Source organism: Lepidochelys kempii, chromosome 4, assembly GCF_965140285.1.
Source record: "Lepidochelys kempii isolate rLepKem1 chromosome 4, rLepKem1.hap1, whole genome shotgun sequence".
NCBI lineage: Eukaryota > Metazoa > Chordata > Testudines > Cheloniidae > Lepidochelys > Lepidochelys kempii.
The window spans coordinates 68,939,749-68,960,915 of NC_136383.1; the positions used below are offsets into that span (position 1 = coordinate 68,939,749).

General features: G+C 42.3%; 1 protein-coding gene across 16 annotated transcripts in view; it reads right to left on the minus strand.

The window, feature by feature from the left end:
* Positions 1-21,167, minus strand: part of NEK1 (NIMA related kinase 1) — a 189,371-nt gene that overhangs the window by 12,677 nt on the left and 155,527 nt on the right. For all 16 annotated transcript variants that reach the window (XM_078852507.1, XM_073341591.1, XM_073341592.1 and 13 more), the window contains 3 exons: positions 10,673-10,884; positions 7,023-7,156; positions 6,621-6,753 (listed from right to left, as the gene is read on the minus strand). In XM_078852507.1, the coding sequence (XP_078708633.1) occupies positions 6,621-6,753; positions 7,023-7,156; positions 10,673-10,884 (479 nt within the window). The remainder of the gene's footprint in view (positions 1-6,620; positions 6,754-7,022; positions 7,157-10,672; positions 10,885-21,167) is intronic.

The following is a 21,167-nucleotide window of genomic DNA, read 5'->3' on the forward strand; positions in this document are numbered from 1 at the left end:
GCAATTAAGAACAAGGATCTCTGGTTGGTGGGATGAGATTCACTCGACCTCTCAGAAATCTCACTATGATAGAATGGATGAAGATCAAAAAACCTTCTAATGGAGAGTGAAAAGCTGGAATTGCTTCTAAGTGAACCCTGACAAAACTCAAAAAAAATCCCAATCTTATCAATTCTAACAAGTAATCCAAGACTCTGGAAAGAGAAGAATGAGCAGGTGAAAGCTTTCACCTATTACACCAAAGATATGTCCATTTCTGGAGATAATTATGTCTTATAGATTCTTTTCTACTATTCATTAATACCTGTTGCACTTCTAAGGAACAGGAAATCTCTAACCTTGAGAACCACTGAGGAGCCATGCAAGGAGCCGCAGAACCTCCAGGTTGGGGTGAAGCGTCTGACCAGCATTCTGAGACAATAGATGGGTAAGAGGCAAATTGGATGAGATAAGGATACCAAACCTGTCTTAGCCAAGGTGGAGCAATCAAAATGATTACTGTGCGGTCTTGCTTGATCTTGTTGAGAACCTTTAGAAGCAATGGTGGGGGTGGATGTGCATAAAAAGAGGGCTCCCTGTTCATGAAATGAGACCAGCATCTCCTAGAGAGTAAGGCTCAAAACCTGTCCTGGAACAGAATTTGTTGCACTTCATATTGGCTGCTGGGGCAAAAAAATTGACCTCTGGGAATCCCCAAGCTAAGAATAGTCTGTTGAGGACTTAGGTGTTTAGCTCCTATTTGTAATTTATGGAGAAATGTCTGCGGAGGTTATCTGTCCTGGTGTTTTTACACCAGGCAGTTCAGCTGAGATGACGGTATTACTGGCTGTGCACCAATTCCAGAGTTTTATCATTTTGGTGCAGAGAGAGGGGAATGTGTCTCCCCCGACAACAGATATAATACACGCAGGCCATGCTGTCTGTCATTATCTTGTTTGAATTGGCTCAGATTAGAAGGAGAAAATGAAAATGAATATTTCTGACTGCTCTCAACTCCAGAAAGTTGATGCAGAAGAGCTGTGCTTGCAGTGACCATTTGCCCTGAATTGTGTGGGGTACCAGCTGTGTCCCCTATCTCAAGAATAATGCATCTGATGTTATCATGACAGTAGAGGGATTTTGGATAAATGTGGCTCTGGCACCGATATTCACAGGGTCTTCCATCAGTTGAGTGACTTCAGAACCCACTGGGGAACAGATATAAGCTTGTCCAGACTGTGCTTGTGTAGTCTGTAGCCCATCCGAAGCCATCACTGGAGACACCAAAGATGTAACCTGGCATGCTATGTGCCCCAGCAGTTGAAGACAGTTTCTCACTGCCAACTGGGGAATGCACTGAATTCTTGAGATGAAATTCTGGAAGGTGAGAAATCTGTTGGAAGGGATAGAAGCCCTGCCTGCCAGCACATCCAGAAAACCTTCTATACAATTTAGACGCTGAAGTGGTATCAAAATGGACTACTTGAGATTGAGCTGGAGGCCTAGGCTGCAGAATAGGGATTGTATCACCTGTACCGCTGATAATACTTTCTGATAAGGGCCGCCCTGAACAACTAATTGCCTAGATAAGAGAAGATGATTACACCTCCATGATGAAGGTGTGTGGCTAACTGCTATAACCTTTGAGAATATCCTTGTAGCCAAGGACAGGCCAAAAAGGAGCACCTGGTACTGGTAATGGTCCTAATTGAACAGGAATAGAAGAAACCTCTTGTAAGAAGGTTGGAATACCACATGAAAATGTGTTCTTGTAGGCTGAAAGTCAAACCAACCTCCAGAATCTAGAGAGGAAATTGTGCGTGCAAGGGTCACGATCCTGAATTATTTTGTTTCACATATGTGTTCAGATGTTTGAGGTCTATGATTGGCCTCCATCTTCTGTTTTTTGGAAACCAGAACATACTTTGAGTAGAATCCCTTTCCCTTGTGCTATACAGGAACTGGTTCTATGGCTCCTAAACACAGAAGAGAGGCAATCTCTTGTGTCAGCAATTGAGCATGAGACAGGTAGCTGAAAAGGGATGGGGTAGTGGACAAGGGATGGAATTGAAATGAAATGGTGTAACTAGATGTTATGGTTTCCAACATCTATTTGTCCGACGTTATGTTCTCTCATGCAGCTTGAAATTGAGAGAGAGATGGTATTCAAAAGGGGGATTGACCATAGGATGGTATAACAGTAAGATCTGTCAACTAAACGGTTGAGACTCCTGTCCAAGCCATCAAAACTGGTGCTTAGAAGATGTGAATGGTGGGACAAAGTAGCTGTGGCAGAAGCTGGCTTCTTTGAATATCTAGGTCTCTTGGTTGGTAACTCAGGTGGCCTATGGAAGTTAGAAAAACGGTGTAGAAGAGACTGCTGTGAAATCTTGAGACCTGCTAAACCTTCTTTTGTTCACAGGTGTATAGATCCCGAGGGATTTGAGCATGGTCCTTGAGTCCCTCAGAGGGTGATGAAAGTCAGTGGTAGACTTAGCAAATGGTTTGGTGGCTGTCAAAAGGAAGGTCAACAGTACTCTGAACCTCACTAGGGAAACCCAGCAGCTGCCGCCAACATTCTCGTCACATCACGCTCATGGTGGTTATGGACTGTGCTGCAGTGTAGGTTGCATTTAAAGGAGGCATGTCTGTAATGATATTTTTGCCAAAAGTTGACCTTTCTGATGCTCAGCTGGTAAGTTTTGAATAAGAGAATTAAACTTGTAGTTTAAATAACCATATTTTGACATAGGCACCTGGTGGTTCGCAACTTGAAACTGTAATGTGGCCGAGGAGTAGGACTTACAACCAAAGAGGTCAAGTCTCTTGTGATCTTTGGAGAAAAGGGCAGACTTAGAATTGCACTGCCTACCTTATCCATTGATGGCCTCCACTACTAAAGAGGTATAGGGTGAGAAAATAAAAGCTCAGAATCCTTGACTGGGACATAGTACGTTTTAGCTGCATATTTGCAAGTAGGTGCGGTGGTAACTGGAGTCTGACAGATAATCTTAGCAGGCTCCGGCAAAGTTCATTGACAGGGATGGCTACGCATACAGGCTGAGCTGTGCAAAACGTTCAGGAGTTTATGGTTAGAATTCTGGACCTCCTCCAATGGAGTTTGAAGCATACTGGCAATATGCTTCATCAGCTCCTGAAACATCCTGAAGTCATCCGCCACGGAAGGTAGTGAAGGCATGATGGCTTCATCAGGCAATGGCGACAACATATTAACAAACAGGTGTCACCTCTTTGTCAGCCCTTGCCTCCTGCTCCTCCAAAGTCTCCCCTCCTCTGTTTGGGAGGATGAGAGAGGAGGTTGAGAAGAATGACACTGTGTATGCTCCCTTTGGGAGTGAGTAGATACTGACCTAAACTGGAACAGGTAAATAGCCAGAGGATCCCAACAAGCCCACTGGGGGAGGGTCCAAAGGGCACAGGAAAGACATCAACCACTGGTCATACTCAGTGGGTGGGAGTTGAGGTCTTGTTTCTTCCATAGTGTCAGTACATGTGGGCAAATGATGCCTCCTAGAATATACAGGAGAACCCTTTACTAAAATTTGTGAGTCAGAGTCCTCTTCAACATATTCAGGGGGAGGTGAAAACAGGTGGGTGGGTGTGAGAGAATGGTTTGCCCTGGATGACTGAAGTTGGTGAGTAAAATGGCCTCAATGACAGATGTGGAGTTGGTGACCCAGCAGACTGCAAGATGACCGGTATGGTTTAGTAACAGAGATCCGGGCTTAGTGGAGACATGGTCTTTAGCATATCTAAACTCTTTTGGAACCATGGTATATAGGTGAGAATTAGATGATTTCCTGTGAAAGCCAGCTTCACTATCGATAGTACAGAACCCATATGCCTGATAGGAAGATCTGGGTCAAACTCCATTGGTACCAATGCAGAAGTACAGGATGATGGTATAGGTATCAAAGGGATAACAGAGTCTGAATACACAGATCTCTTTCAGGCAGAACCTCTAGTAACCTGGGTACGACTGTCCAAAATTTAAGATATCCTTGGTACCAAATCCTGTTTTAAGGTCTGGCTCTTACAATATGCTTTAGAAGACTTCACAATATTGGAGCCACTTGGAACCTCACAGGAACTCTCCCTTTTGGACCCAATGTCTCAGGGCCTTCTTGTGGAACAGTGTTCAAGATTTCATAGGAGAACTAGTGCGCCTACTCTTTTTATCAGTGGTCTGAGACTTAATGAATACCCCAGGCTTGGAAGACAGTCCTCAGCACACTGTTCTTAAGGAACCCATTCATGACACTGGGAGAACCTCTTGTTGAGGGGGACAGCCAACTGATTCTGGGAGCCCAGTAAATGAGCAGCAATGGGAGAAATATCTTCCTTGATAAAAAAAAAAAGTCCCAGAGATTCATAGCTTCCTGGCATAGCTGATCAGACTGTGCCCTGACCTGCCAGTTTAGTATCTTGTGGTTGCATTGTTGGTCTGTACCTAAACCAAGAAGCCTTTGATGTGAGGGGAAAAAGCATGGTAAAGCCTTGTAAATTGCTCAAAGTGCAAGGACACATGACAAGCAGCTTCTCACTCTACCTTTAATGTGTGGGTTCACAATACCCTTAGGTGCGAATCCCACCCTATGAGACAATCATTGGTAATGACTGTCTTGGTTGGGAGGGGGCAGGAAAAAGGTACACACACCCCCTATATTATATATTTTCCTATTTAACCACCGTTCTAGGGAATGTAGGACTGCAGGAGGAATCCACACCAATTTGTCTAGAGCAGTGGTGGACAACCTGCGGCCCATCAGGGTAATCTGATTGCAGGCCACGAGACATTTTGCTGACATTGACTATCCGCAGGCACGGCCTCCCACAGCTCCCAGTGGCCTCAGTTCGCCAATGGGAGCTGTGTCCAAGGTAGGGTCTCTTCTGAATCTTAAGTTCAAGGAAAACAGGACTGCTACTTTGCTTCCTTTGCTGTTGGTTCCCTCGTTTGCTATACTGAGTAGCCAAGAGGGTCACTCTGATTTGGAAGAGACTTTCGATTACAGAGGCTGGATGACAAGCAGTGTGTGTGATGGTTTTGTTTACTGTGAGTACTGTGTCCAGTTTTGGGCCCCACACTTCAAGAAGGATGTGGATAAATTGGAGAGAGTCCAGCGAAGGGCAACAAAAATGATTAGGGGACTGGAACACATGAGTTATGAGGAGAGGCTGAGGGAGCTGGGATTGTTTAGCCTGCAGAAGAGAAGAATGAGGGGGGATTTGATAGCTGCTTTCAACTACCTGAAAGGGGGTTCCAAAGAGGATGGCTCTAGACTGTTCTCAATGGTAGCAGATGACAGAACGAGGAGTAATGGTCTCAAGTTGCAGTGGGGGAGATTGGATATTAGGAAAAACTTTTTTTTTAGATTGGATATTAGGAAAAACTTTTTCACTAAGAGGGTGGTGAAACACTGGAATGCGTTACCTAGGGAGGTGGTAGAATCTCCTTCCTTAGAGGTTTTTAAGGTCAGGCTTGACAAAGCCCTGGCTGGGATGATTTAACTGGGAATTGGTCCTGCTTCGAGCAGGGGGTTGGACTAGATGACCTTCTGGGGTCCCTTCCAACCCTGATATTCTATGATTCTATGATTCAAACCTTGCATCCATCAGCAACAGCTTTAACTTCTCAACAGTTTGCTGTCTTGACCACGGGTGTCATGGAAGTAGGCGAGTGCAGTAGCACTGGCACGTTCTGCCTATGCTTGAGGATTTTCCTAGGGAATTTGTCTTCTTGTGTTCTCTCTCCCTATACCAATATCTATTCAGATTTGAAGTAGAAGTAGTACTTCAGTTAATTATCCTGAATGTTATAATTTCAGCCCAGTCCTAGAATTTGGCAATGCTTTTTTCATCAGAATCATGAATGTTGGCTTGGTTTCTGAAAAGGTGCAGCTAGTCCAAGTGTGCCAGTGTACTGCGATAGTAGGAGCATGATGGACAGCATTTTTTGACACTTTTTTGAGAAAGGGAAGAGTAACCTGTGCAGTAGTGAATAGGAGCTGCAGATAACCTGGTTCAGCTACCATTGCAACTCACTGAAGGAAAAGCACTAATGAATTTGTAACAATCACTGCTTTTCAGCAAAATCATTTTAGTTTTGAAAGCTTTACTATTTATTATATTCCTTCTTTATTGCCCTCATTCATATATGCTCCAGAGCTAAATAACCAACTTCACCTTTAGGAGCACATCTGTGATTAGCTACAGAAGGAATGTAAGGTAAGGCTTGACAAAGCCCTGGCTGGGAGGATTTAGTTGGGGATTGGTCCTGCTTTGAGCAGGGGGTTGGACTAGATGACCTCCTGAGGTCCCTTCCAACCCTGATATTCTATGATTCTATGAATGTGCACAGTACTAATAAAAAATGTTCAATGTGAGAAATTTGATAAATTTCCTTAACTACTATTTGCTGTAAGGATTATTTTTTTTCCAATATCCTTTGTGAATTTCTGATAGTTTTTAATCCAAGTAATTAATGTAATAATGAGTTTAAAACTGTTTGTTTTAGAAAAAATATTATTTATGTCAGAAACTATCGCAAATGAGATTATCTAGGGTAGGAGAATATAATACAGAAATAGTACGCAATTGCAATAAAGTATTAAGAACATTACCCTCCTGATAGGCTCCATCTGCCATCACTAAATGAAGAATCTTGGCATACAGATGTTTATATTCATTTCCCAGAATATTCTGAACTATTGTTGAACAAACATCAATATTCTCATCTTCATCTTCATGTATTGCCTATAAAAGAGTAGACAATGTAAGTGGTCCAATTTAAAATTTGAAATGAACATAAAGTAAAACAATTTACAAATTTATAAAAAGAATCATGGATTAATACAAACATTTATCTTTTAGGTCACACAATGAAATTTTCTGTATTAGCATTAGTATGCAGAACAGAATACGAAGTTACAGGAATGTTCATAAATTCTAGTCATATAACACTATGCAGCAATGAGCAACTCAAGGTAGATTGATCTATTTTTCACTTAGAGCACTCCACAAACCTTTATTTTATCATAAACTTCAATGAATTTATCAAAGCCTATTTCCCGCTCCAGATTATATCTCAATTCTTCCAAATGGCTGAAGACACTGTCATATGCTTCACATTCACTGGCAATATCCCCATCACTGTTGTCTAGGAAAGGAAAATACAACAGGAGAAACAATTCAAAAAGTTTAATCCCACTTCAGTTCTGAATATATTGCTTCCATGTCCCTGAACTTTTGAAGTCCACCCAGACCTGTGAACCAAATTGAAGGCAGTTCACCTCAAGAATGTGCCACATGCTACCACACATTCACAGCAGCACTGAGTCACTAATTAAAAGCAGTAACAGACCCTTTCTCCTTTGGATGATCTGAAGAAATTGTGAGGAAAGAAGGTGCGTGAATGTGGCTCTGTGGAACCAATACAGTCGGAGTGTCCCTGGTGCTGGAATGTTACGTAGCTGTCTTCTCCATACACCCCACTCTGTAGATTAACCAGCAGTAACAATTCACATAAAAGAATAAAACAGCTGTCCCAAAACAGACATCTGACTTAAGCTTCGCACTGAAACAGAATTGTCGGGTAAAGTTCCATGTAACCACTCCACAAGTCTCAAAAATGGGTCTAACACACCATGGCAGGTTGCAAAAGCCTACAAAATGAGTCCGTAATCTGGCATCTAATCTTCCATCTGCAGATAAAGATTTGAATATAAAGAATCATCTGTTTGGATTCCTTCTGTGCTAAGGTACATCCTTCTCCAACCACAATAAATCTAGGTGACTTCTGGGAAGACCCAGTCATAATTTAGGTTTCAGAGTATCATCCGTATTAGTCTGTATCCACAAAAAGAAAAGGAGGACTAAGGCGCCACAAGTCCTCCTTTTTTTTAAGTCATAATTTAGTTAACTCCCAAGTTCTCACTTCACATCCTGATTTGGTAGCAAAACTAGCCTATATGTGCCCTAGTGTGTAGGGAAGAAAAACAGCTGGACTTTGCACATAGTGAAGACAAGACATGTTTTTAAATTTGTTAGCTGGACATGGTCAACACATGTGGGAGCTTAGAGTGAACCATAACCAGCTAAAATATTTTTTATAAATTGTTATTTGCCTGGTCTGCACAAGATAGAAATTCTTATTTTAAACCCTGTTAGCCAACACTTTTTAAAAACACAATTTATTTTTTGAGTCGAGACATGATCTAAGAGAATTAGTGTAAGAGAGATGAGCTATTAAGGCTTGGAGCTCACTCGTATTTATTAAGGAATTTCTTTACATTAAGGACACCAAGATAATACCTCATCTACGGAAAACCACATGCTATCTGGTCAGAAACCAACAATTCAGAGACCTTTCAACGGGAGTAGGAAACAGGAACAGCAAATGTTTCTTCAGTTTCTCTATTGCTTTGTACATGTTAAGCAGCATTTTTATATACAGTAGAACCTCAGAGTTATGAACACCACAGGAATGAAGGTTGTTCGTAACTCTGAACAAAAATGTTATGGTTGTTTTCATAAGTTTACAGCTGAACATTGACTTAATACAGCTTTGAAACTTTACTATATAGAAGAAAAATGCTGCTTCCAATCATCTTAATTTAAATGAAACAAGCACAGAAACAGTTTCCTTCCCTTGTCAAATCTTTTTTAAACTTTCTTTTTTTAGTAGTTTATGTTTAACACAGTACTGTACTATATTTGCCTTTTTTTGGGGGGGAGAGAAGGGGGGGTGTGTCTCTGCTGCTGCCTGATTGCATACTTCCGGTTCCAAATGAGGTCTGTGGTTGACCAGTCAGTTCGTAACTCTGGCGTTCGTAACATTGAGGTACTACTCTAACAGCTTAATAAAATGCGCCCATCCACTAATTTAGGCAGAACATATACAATCTTTATCATTAAGGGATGATTTTCAAAGGTGAATACCTAACAGTCCTAAATCTCACCCTAAAACAATACGCATGCACACAACCCTTGGGTTCACTTCTGACAACAGCTCAGAGATCTGTATAACATGGTGCATGGACTTTGAGAGGAGATTTGCGTTTCCAATTTAACATAGGGAGCACATACCTATTACTGTGCATTTTTTTAAACTGCCAATAGAAACCCAGAAGTACTGTCATAAAGTTTACATTAACAAATTTTGCAAAGTAGGTAGCATTGTCTAGTAGTTAAACCCCAGAAATCTCAAATTCCAGTTCCAAATTCTAATAGCCGGTTCTACCACTAACGCTCTCCAAGACTGTGGCAAGTTACAGACTTGACCAAATTACAAGCTTAATCTAGTACTGCCAACCTAAAGTGTTAAAAAATCATAAGCTTATCTTTAAATCATGACATCTTTAAAGCACTATATTATAGGGGGAGAGGTTGCCCTCTGGATTTTGAGCCTGTAGGAGTTGTGTTTTCAAGCTTTACTCTGTACCATAAGGTCTAAAATACTTTATTAAAAATGAAAGCTAAGATTCTCATGAAATAATGCCCCAGCTCCTGGAGTCACGTTAAGACGACACCAATAGTGAGAGACTTCTGATAAAAATTCACAAGTGAACAACACTTTTAATTACCTGTAAAATGGGGACACCTACAGAGACAAGTGGGAATTAGGAGGAGAAAAGCAGTAGTAATTTATGAGGCTTGTTTAATTTCTATAAAAGTCTTTGAGATCTCTCATAAAAAAGTAAAGTATTATACTACAAGGACATCACATATCTTTGGTTTGTTGAGACGTACCCTACATCAATCCAAGAATGATAGGGATATCTATACAACCTTATTTCTTGAATATTGTTACACTTTTACACTTGCATAAATTATACTATATTCTCACACAACGTAGAACTCATTAAAATTCCTTCATTTATCCTGACCACTTCCTAAATTTTCACATTTGCCTTTTTTAAGCAGTACTAAAATATTCTACTTTTAACTAGAATTTTAGAACCTGAAATGTAAGATTAAGACTTTAGTACAGCATTTTATGCTGCTAACATCACATCCTAAAAGCAGCAAGGTAATGGGATTTTCTGAAACGAACTAAATCATATTTTCAGTTCCATCGCATTAATAGATATTTCTAGTTTCACAGTAACAGCCGTGTTAGTCTGTATTCGCAAAAAGAAAAGGAGTACTTGTGGCACCTTAGAGACTAAATAAATTTGTTAGTCTCTAAGGTGCCACAAGTACTCCTTTTCTTTTTTAGATATTTCTAGTAATGGCAAGGTTGAAAAACCTCGTGTCCTTTGTATGCTTTATCCTAATGCAGCTTCTCATTTACTCCAGTCACACCAGTTTATATTCCCTGTTCACATTTATGTGACACAATCATGCACTGTAGGTGGGAAAAGATGTGCAGCAGTGCATAGTCTTAGACTTTTCCTGAAGGTAACAGTTCCAGATAACAAAGTTACTTCATACTAATTTGTAATCTTTGTCCACTGAAGACTAAACATTTCCCTTCAACACTGGTTATATGTTATAACCCTAAATAAGATCTACTTATAATTTGACTTTTCCAAGTTTTGTAATAAAATGAAGCTTAATTCTGTATAATGTCTTTTATAGAGACTATGCTAAAACCCTTTATAGAACTGTTACTGAATTCTGTATTTATATCACTAACATCAGTAAGAGAAATTGCAAGTAACAAAGTTTATACCTGATTGCCATTCTTCATTAAGTACACTTTCACTGCTGGGGTTGTTGTCATCCTCATCATCCAACTCGGTACCATTTGTTATGCGTGCTGCAGTATCTGCCTTTAAGGTAGACAACTCCTCTTCACTAAATTCCTCACTAGGCTGCTCCCTAAGTAACTGTTCCATCGAGGCCTGAAGAGCCCGCAAGTCTGTATCTGCCTCACCAAACATACTTGGAGAAGAAAAATATACACAAATAACATAAAGGTAACACCATCCAGACAGTTCTAAAATTTCCTCTAAATCTGAACCAAAATGTTTAGGGATATTCTTGGAAAGAGGGTGATATTTCCCCTCCTTATCTTAGGTAGAAAGGTCATTCCAAACCTTATACTTGTGTGGCAGTTAAGACTATGACACTGGCAAATGATACATTACCATTTTTTCAGGTTTCAGAGTAGCAGCAGTGTTAGTCTGTATCCGCAAAAAGAAAAGGAGGACTTGTGGCACCTTAGAGACTAACAAATTTATTTGAGCATAAGCTTTCGTGAGCTACATGAAGTGAGCTGTAGCTCACGAAAGCTTATGCTCAAATAAATTTGTTAGTCTCTAAGGTGCCACAAGTCCTCCTTTTCTTATTACCATTTTTTGTTAAAGAAAACATCTTGCATTCGCTTAGACTGATGGCTCTTTCTCCTTTACAGCTTGAATACAATGAATGGCAACTGGGAGCAGTCATGGCAGAACTCTCATTCTGTGACACCTGAGAGGATCATCTTGCATTGCTAGGTCTGTCCCACCACAATGAAGTGTGTGGGAGAAGGGAAATAGCTCAGCATTAGTTTTGTCTCTGAATAAAGCCCTTAAGTTTTGGTCCGCTAAGCAAAAGGAGAGGGGGGGGGAAGGTTTCACTCGCTGCTTCCCCCAAATTAAGATAGCAGTGGATAAAGCAGGATTGCTGTACCCCTGCTCTCTTTGTTTTGCTGGAGTGAGAAACTGGGGTAAGGATGGAAGGTAAGCAAACAAGTCCTAGAGCCCTGTGGGGAAGTATGAATTGCCTCTGACATTTTCAGAAACAGAAGGGCAAACCAGCTATCTCTCACCGAGGAAGAAGCCAGGATACAGAGTTACACTTATCCTGAATGAATCTTCACTGTAATAGTGCAACTTAATTTGTGAAACATGATAAGCCATGATGGTAAGGTACTTGATAAGCAGTGACAGTACCACATCTGTTTTCTATACCTATATAATACAGTACAAAACACCCAGTCTTGCAAGAATACATTTACACTGTAAAATACACAAGTATTTAAATTTAGCAGCAGCTAATGACAGTAACTTACTGAACCATTTTTAAATTGTAAGACTTAGCAGAATATTTTCCACAAGTCTTCAGCCTCTGGTGGTATTTTATGCTTTGCCACATTCACTTCTGTTCAAACTGAAGTTTCATTGAAACAATTTGATACATTTGGTTTGCTTGAAGACAGTGTTCCCCACAGGTAAAAGGCCAGCACATTAGTTTCTCCAGCATTCCCCTGCTGTCCCCAATTAGAAATGTAGCTTGGTTATGTTTATTCTATTACTATTTGTACCTTAGTCACAGGACCCCACTGTGCTAGGCACTGTACACACAGAACAGAAAGATGGCCCCTGCCCACAAAGAATTTACACTCTCAGTATAAAACAAGTGTGACGCTCTGTACCTCGGGGCAACACCCTACACCCCCCATGTTCATCCTTGTAAAATGATTGTGGGGTATCCAATGAAAAGTTTGTCATGTCGAGTGTCTTTGGAAGGCTCATGATGCACTGAGCATTGTTGTTACAGTAATATTATAGGTTATAATTTCATGTATGTAATTATGAGGCTGAAAATGTATCCTCATGGCTTAAAGTAAGCCCAGGCAAAAACTCTCCAAGAGCAGAGAGGCAGTTCACACCTCATCAGGCCAGGTATGGGACAAACCGAGCCCAGCCTCACAGGAACAAAGGGCACTGGCCTAGGCAACAACAAAAGAATCGGTTAGATTCTTGAGGGAGTCACCCCCCCCTTCCTTTGGTCAGTCTGGAACTGTGATGAAGTAATCCTCACCTGACTCTGAAGGGGGGGGGGGGGGGCAAAGCCAAGAGGGAAGAAAGGACATGATAAAAGGAAGAGACATTTGCCATGCTCTCTCTCTTTCTTCCACCTACATCTGCAGACACCACACCAAGTGACTGAAGCGCTGATCAAAGGGGAGAGCCTGGCTAAAGAGCAACCAGTCAGCCTGTGGTGAGAAGCATCTAAGTTTGTAAGGGCACTGAAATTGTTAAGATCAGTTTAGAATGCGTTTTGCCTTTATTTCATTGATCAAATCTGACTTGTTATGCTTTGACTTACAAACACTTAAAATCTATCTTTATAGTTATTAAATCTGTTGTTTATTCTACCTGAAGCAGTTCGTTTGGTTTGAAGCATGATAAGAGACTCCCCTTGGGATAACAACCTGGTGCATATCAATTTCTTTGTTAAATTGACAAACTCAAATAAGCTTGCAGCGTCCAGTGGGCATAACTGGACACTGCAAGACAGAGGTTCCTAGGGCTGTGTCTGGGACCGGACATATTGGCTAGTCTCATTCGGTTGCACAATCCAAGGAGCAGCTTACATGCCAGAGGCTGTGTGTGAACATCCCGGGAGCAGGGGTTCTCACAGCAGAGCAGGGTAAGGCTGGCTCCCAGAGTCAAGGGTTGGACTGACCTAGCAGATCACCAGTCCAGATAACACCAGAGGGAACGTCACAGCAAGACGCAACAGATAGAGAGTACAAGGAAACAACACTGGTCATCATGATAGGCAGTGGTCTCAGCACACCAACATCCTAACTGTTAAGTTTTTTGTAGGAGTCACAGCAAAGCAGGATTCTGAGGTAACTTTGCAGATGTTTACATCCAAGCATGGAGAGGCTGCATGGGAGAAAGCACAAAGGTGCTTATTTGAAAATTTAACAAGTGGACCAATCGGAGGCAGGAGTCAACATCTTGATATTGAATGAAAAATGATAGGCAGAGTGGAAATATGCTGTGAAGGGCCTTGTAAGTGAAGACAAACCCTGTGTAACTGATCAGGTGGTTAGAGACAAAAAGGCATCCTTTAAAAATTGGAAGTCAAATGCTACTGAGAAAAATAGAAAGGAACAAACTCTGGCAAGTCAAATATAAAAGTATAATTAGACAAGCCAAAAAAAAGAATTTGAAGAGCACTAGCAAAGAAAAAAAAATTTGCTGTTAGTTTTTGTAAGTACATCAGAAGCAGGAAGAATACCAAACAATAAGTGGAGCCATTAAAGGAGCACACAAGGAAGACAAGGCCATTGTACAGAAGCTAAATTAATTCTTTGCATCAGTCTTCACTTCCAATATCTGAGCCATTCTTTTTAGGTGACTAATCTGAGCAACTGTTGCAGATTGAGTTGTTGATAGAGGTGGTTTTGGAACAAACTGATAAAATGAAACAGAAATAAGTCACCAGGACCATATGGTATTCACCTAAGAATTGTGAAGGAACTCAAATATGATATCGCAGAGCTACTTACTATGGTACGTAACCTACTACTTAACTCAGCCTCTGTACCAGATGTCTGAAAGATACTTAATGTCTACTTTTTAAGAAAGGCTCCAGATGTGACCCTGGCAATTACAGACCAGTAAGCCTAATTTCAGTATCAGGCAAATTGGTTTAAACTATCAAACAAATTATCAGACAAATGGCTGAACATGATTGTTGGTACTCCTGGAGAAATTCTGCACCACTGTGGTGCAGCAGAAAAATGCCCCCACCCCACAGATTCCCTTTGCTTCCTTGCAGAAAATGGTTTCTGTGGGGAAGCAAAGAGAAACTGCACCAGTACTCACTCACCCCTCCTCAGCAGCTCAGACTAGGGTTGCCAGGTGTCCGGTTTTCAACTGGAACACCCGGAAAAGGGACCCTGACAGCTCCTGTCAACACCGCTGACTGGGCCATTAAAAATCCAGTTGCAGTGCAGGGATGGTCCCTATCTGGCTCCATGCCACTCCCGGAAGTGGCAACATATCCCTCTGACTCCTAGACGCAGGGGAAGCCAGCGAGGCTCCACGCACTGCCCACACCCCACCCCGAGCACCGGCTCCGTAGCTCCCATTGGCTGAGAATGCGGCCAATGGGAGCCGCAGTGGCTGCGTCTGTGGCCAGAGGCAGTGCGCAGAGCCCTTTGGTCACCCCTGCACTTAGGAGCCGAAGGGACATGTCACCACTTCTAGGAGCTTCCTGAGGTGAGCACCACGGGGAGCCCAACCCCCCTGCCTAGACACCTCCTGCACCCAAGCTCTCTCCCAGATCCCACACCCCAACACGTTGCCCCACCCCAGAGCCCTCACCCCCTCCCACAACCCAACCCCCTGCCTAATGAGAAGGAGTGAGTGATCAAGGGTGGGAGAGAGCGAGCGAGGATGGAGTGAGCAATGGGCAGGGTGTCCAAGAGCGGGCGGGGCCTTGGGGAAGGGGCGGGGCCTCAGAGAAGGGGCATGGCTGGAATGTTCAGTTTTCTGCAAATAGAAAGTTGGCATCCCTAGCTCAGACATGTCTGTTTGGGCAGCCGGGGGGGGGAGCAGAGGTAAATCACGGGGGTGGGGGAGAGGGGTCTGGGGATGCCTGGGCTGTCCAGGGACATTACCAGTTTGGGGGCAGGAGGGGGAAGAAGAGAGAGATGGAAACTGACTTCCCCCCTCTCTCTCCCCCTTCCCTGCATGGAACAGATGGTGCTGGGTCAGATCATGCCCCAGAAACTTCCCCACCACGGGGGGAGGAAGAGGAGGAGGAGAAGGCGGTGGCTCAGCATAGGGATCTGAGTGCAGGGGCGGGGGGAGCAGCTCCCTGTACAGTGACTCCTCCCCCTCCTGTGCATCCAGAACCCCTCCCCTCAAGCCCCCTCCACATGTCAGAACCCCCTCAAGTCCCCTCTGCATCCGGAGCCCCCCGCACCCAGAATCCCCCTACCCGCTCCCCAAATCCTCACCCCACGAGCCTCAGCCCCTGCATCAGGAGCTCCCCATACCCAGACCCCACCACTGAGCCCCAACCGTGACCCCCCCACCCCGCTGAGCCCTAACCACCTTCACCTGGACTCCCCAGTAGAGTCCTATCCCCCCTCCACCCAGACCCCGCACCCAGATTGTGCAACACAGAACCCTGGTACTCTTGAGAGAATTCTGCATAAAAAAACCCAAACAATTTAAAATTCTGCATATTTTAATTGTCGAAATAACAAACGCAGCAATATAATCACATCATTTTCAATTATTTTGGTAATTTATTTCAAAATACTTCTCAGCAAATAATTGAAAATGGTGTGATTACATTGTGTTATTTTGACAGATAAAATATGCAGAATTTTAAAATATTTTTGTGGAAGAATTTTTAATATTTTGGTGCAGAATTCCCTCAGGAGTATTGTTGGGGAACAGTCAACATGGCTTTTGTAAAGGGAAATCATGCCTCATCAATCTGTTAGAATTCTTTGAGGAGGTCAACAAACATGTGGACAAGGGTAATTCAGTGGTTACAGAGTACCTGGACTTTCTGAAAGTCCTTGACATGGTCCTTCACCAAAGGCTCTTGAGCAAAGTAAGAAGTCATGGGATAAGAAAGAAGGTCATCTCATGGATCAGTAATTGGTTACAAGACAGGAAACAGTAGGAATAAATGGTCAGTTTTCATAGAGGAGAGAGGTAAACAGTGGGGTTCCCCTCAAGGATCTGGACTGGGACCAGTGCTGTTCAGCATATTCGGAAATGATCTGGAAAAAGGGGTAAACAGGTGGCAAAATTCGCAGATGTTACTAACTTACTTAAGATAGTTATGTCCAAAGCAGACTGTGAAGAATTACAAAGGGATCTCACAAAACTGGGTGACTGGGCAAGAAAATAGTAGATGTGCAAAGTAATGCACACTGGAAAACATAATCCCAGTTATACATACAAAGTGATGGGGTCTAAATTAGCTGTTACCACTCAAGAAAGATCTTGGGAGTCATTGTGGATAGTTCTCTGAAAACATCTGCTCAATGTGCAGCAGGAGTGAAAAAAGCTAACAATGTTAGGAACCATTAGGAAATGAATAGATACTAAAAGAGAAAATATGCCATAATCAATGGTATACCCACACCTTGACTACTGCATGCAGTTTTGGTCACCCCAACTCAAAAAAGATTATGGGTATGGAACAGCTTCCATATAGGGAGAAATAGAAGACTGGGACTGTTCAACTTGGAAAGGAGATGACTGGGGGGGGGGCGCTATTATAGAGATGTATAAAATCATGATATGATGTTGAGAAAGTAAATAAGGAAGTTTCAGAGTAGCAGCCGTGTTAGTCTCTATCTGTAAAAAGAAAAGGAGGACTTGTGTCACCTTAGAGACTAACAAATGTATTAGAGCATAAGCTTTCGTGAGCTACAGCTCACTTCATCAGATGCATACAGTGGAAAATATAGTGGGGAGATTTTATATACACAGAGAACATGAAACAATGGGTGCTACCATACAGACTCTAACAAGAGTGATCAGGTAAGGTGAGCTATTACCAGCAGGAGAGCAGGGCTGGGAGAGGAACCTTTCGTAGTGATAATCAAGGTGGGCCATTTCCAGCAAGTTCACAAGAACAGTAGGAGGGGAAATAAACAAGGGGAAATAGTTTTACTTTGTGTAATGACCCATCCACTCCCAATCTTTACTCAAGCCTAAGTTAATTGTATCCAGTTTGCAAATTAATTCCAATTCAGCAGTCTCTCGTTGGAGTCTGGTTTGGAAGTTTTTTTGTTGAAGAATTGCCACTTTTAGGTCTGTAATCAAGTGACCAAAGAGATTGAAGTGTTCTCCGACTGGTTTTTGAATGTTATAATTCTTGACGTCTGATTTGTGTCCATTTATTCTCTTACGTAGAGACTGTCCAGTTTGGCCAATGTACGTGGCAGAGGGGCATCGCTGGCACATGATGGCATGTATCACATTGGTAGATGTGCAGGTGAACGAGCCTCTGATAGTGTGGCTGATGTGATTAAGCCCTATGATGGTGTCCCCTGAATAGATATGTGGACACAGTTGTCAACGGGCTTTGTTGCAAGAATATGTTCCTGGGTTAGTGTTTTTGTTGTGTGGTTGCTGGTGAGTATTTGCTTCAGGTTGGGGGGCTGTCTGTAAGCAAGGACTGGCCTGTCTCCCAAGATCTGTGAGAGTGATGGGTCCTCCTTCAGGATAGGTTGTAGATCCTTGATGATGCATTGGAAAGATTTTAGTTGGGGGCTGAAGGTGATGGCGAGTGGCGTTCTGTTATTTTCTTTGTTGGGCCTGTCCTGTAGTAGGTAACTTCTGGTACTCTCAACCCCTCAGACAGAGGCAAACACCTACAAGATCTCGAGCAAGCGTTCTTACAACTACAGTACCCATCTGCTGAAGTGAAGGAACAGATTGACAGAACCAGAAGAGTACCCAGAAGTTACCTACTACAGGACAGGCGCAACCAAGAAAATAACAGAACGCCACTAGCCATAGTAAAACTATTTTCCCTTGTTTATTTCCCCTCCTACTGTTCTTGTCAACTGCTGGAAATGGCCCACCTTGATTATCACTACGAAAGGTTCCTCTCCCAGCCCCTGCTCTCCTGCTGGTAATAGCTCACCTTTCCTGATCACTGTTACAGTCTGTATGGTAACACCCACTGTTTCATGTTCTCTGTGTATATAAAATCTCCCCACTATATTTTCCATTGTATGCATCCAATGAAGTGAGCTGTAGCTCACGAAAGCTTATGCTCTAATAAATTTGTTAGTCTCTAAGGTGCCACAAGTACTCTTTCTTTTTATGAATAAGGAAGTGTTATTTATCCCTTCACATAAGACAAAAATCATGGTTTACTCAATGAAATTAATACGCAGCGAGTTTAAAAGAAAAAAAGGAATGACTTATTTACACAACACACAGTCAACCTGTGGAACTCGTTGCCAGGAGATGTTGTAAAAGTCGAAAGTATTACTGGGTTAAAAAAAGAATTAGATAATTTCATGGAAGATAAGTCCATCAATGGCTATTAGCCAAGATGGTCAGGGACAACTCCATGCTGTGTGTGTCCCTAAGCATCTGACTACCAGACACTGGGAGTGGCAACAGGATAGATCACTTGATTGCACTGTTCCACTCATTCCCTCTAAAGCATCTAGCATTGGGCTAGATGGACCATTAGTCTGATACAGTATGGCCGGTCTTATGCAACAGAGAAGCGGGAGAGACAAGGTAGCGACGCAAAGAGAAGGCATGACACAGTAGAAGCAATGAGGAAGGATAACAATCTTTGCAGCAGCATTCTGGATGCATATGAGTGGGGCAAGATTGCATTTGTCGAGACCACAGTAAACGATGTTGCAGTAATCAAAACATAAGATGAGGAGGAACCTAAATGAGATTTTTGGCTCTGTAGGCGGAGAAAAAAGGCTGTAGGTTATGCAGAAAGAATCAGCAAGATTTAGACGTAGTGTGAGAGGACCTATGTCAAGGCTCCTTCTCCACTCTGAACTCTAGGGTACAGATGTGGGGACCTGCATGAAAACCTCCTAAGCTTACTTTCACCAGCTTAGGTTAAAATTTCCCCAACGTACAAATTATTTTACCCTTTGCCCTTGGATTTCCATTGCCACCACCAAACTTTATCTGGGTTCCTGAAAAAATGGAGTTTGGACACATCTTTCCCTCCAAAATCCTCCCAACCCTTGCACCCCACTTCCTGGGAAAGGTTTCGTAAAAATCCTCACCAATTTGCATAGGTGACCACAGACCCAAACCCTTGGATCTGAGAACAATGAAAAAGCATTCAGTTTTCTTACAAGATGACTTTTAATAGAAATAGAAGTAAATAGAAGTAAAGGAATCACCTCTGTAAAATCAGGATGGTAGATATCTTACAAGGTAATTAGATTTAAAACATAGAGAATCCCTCTAGGAAAAACCTTAAGTTACAAAAAAGACACACAGACAGGAATAGTCATTCTATTCAGCACAGCTATTTTCTTAGCCATTTAAAGAAATCATAATCTAACACATACATAGCTAGATTACTTACTAAGTTCTAAGACTCCATTCCTGGTCTATCCCCGGCAAAGACCAGCATATAGACAGACACAGACCCTTTGTTTCTCTCCCTCCTCCCAGCTTTTGAAAGTATCTTGTCTCCTCACTGGTCATTTTGGTCAGGTGCCAGGAGGTTACCTTTAGCTTCTTAACCCTTTACGGGTGAGAGGTTTTTTCCTCTGGCCAGGAGGGATTTTAAAGGGGTTTACCCTTCCCTTTATATTTATGATAACCTACAAAGAGATCCACATCAAAGATGACACCTAGGTTATCGACCTGATTGATAGACAGGCAACTGGTGTTGTCCACAGTGATCAAGAAAGGAGGTCGCAGATAGAATTGCGGTGGGGGGTTGGGAGAAGAAGAGTAAAAACTTTGTTTCAGCCATGTTCTGTTTGAGCTGAAAACTAGACATCCACTAGGAGAGGTCAGAGAGACAGGCAAAGATTATAGTTTGGACAAAACTATAGAGTGGTAGATCTATGAATCTTCCACATAGAAATGGTAATTGAATTCGTGTTTGAAGATTACCCAGAGATAAGGTATAGAGGGAGAAGAGGAGACAACAAGGACAGAGCTGTATAGGAGATCCTTCAAAAGGACAAGCTAAAGGAGCAATTAGAGAGGTAGGGGAAGAACAAGGAGAGGACAGAGCCATGAAAAATCAATGGAGGACAAGATTTCAAGAAGAGCATGGTCAGTGATGGTGGCTGGCCAGGTCAAAGAGAACAAGGATGGAGTATTGGGTTTTGAACTTTAACTAGAAAAGAGTCATTAGTGTCAACAAGAGTTTGGTTTTAGTGGCATGCAAGGGGCTTGAAGAGCATCTAGGAATAAACTAGAGGAGATGAACTCCAGACAACAGTTGCTGACAACAGTGCATTCAATGAGCTTAGAGATGGAAGGAAGAAAGATAGAGTGGTAGCTGGAGAAGCGAGAGGTGTTAAGGTAGGGTTTTGATTTTTGTTTAAGATGGGAGAGAGTAAAACATACCTCTGTGTGGTATGCATTGTTGTTGTAGCCGTGTTAGTCCCAGGATATTTGAGATACAAGGTGTGTGAGGTTATATCTTTTATTGGACCAATTTCTGATAAGGTTTCAAGCTACACAGAGCTCTTCCTCACACTAGGAAGTCTAGGTAAGTTATTAAGCTGTGACACTCTGGGTTCAAGGCTGAACAGATAAAATATGTGCTAACTACTTATGCTAAACTATCTGTTCCACGTGGTACTTAGGCGTGACACTCTGAGTACCTTTTCCAGACCAAAGGAAGAGCTCTGTGTAGCTCGAAACCGTCTCTCTTTCACCAACAGAAGTTGGTCCAATAAAAGAGATAAAGTAGAAGTATACGTGGATGAGGTTAATAGTTATTTT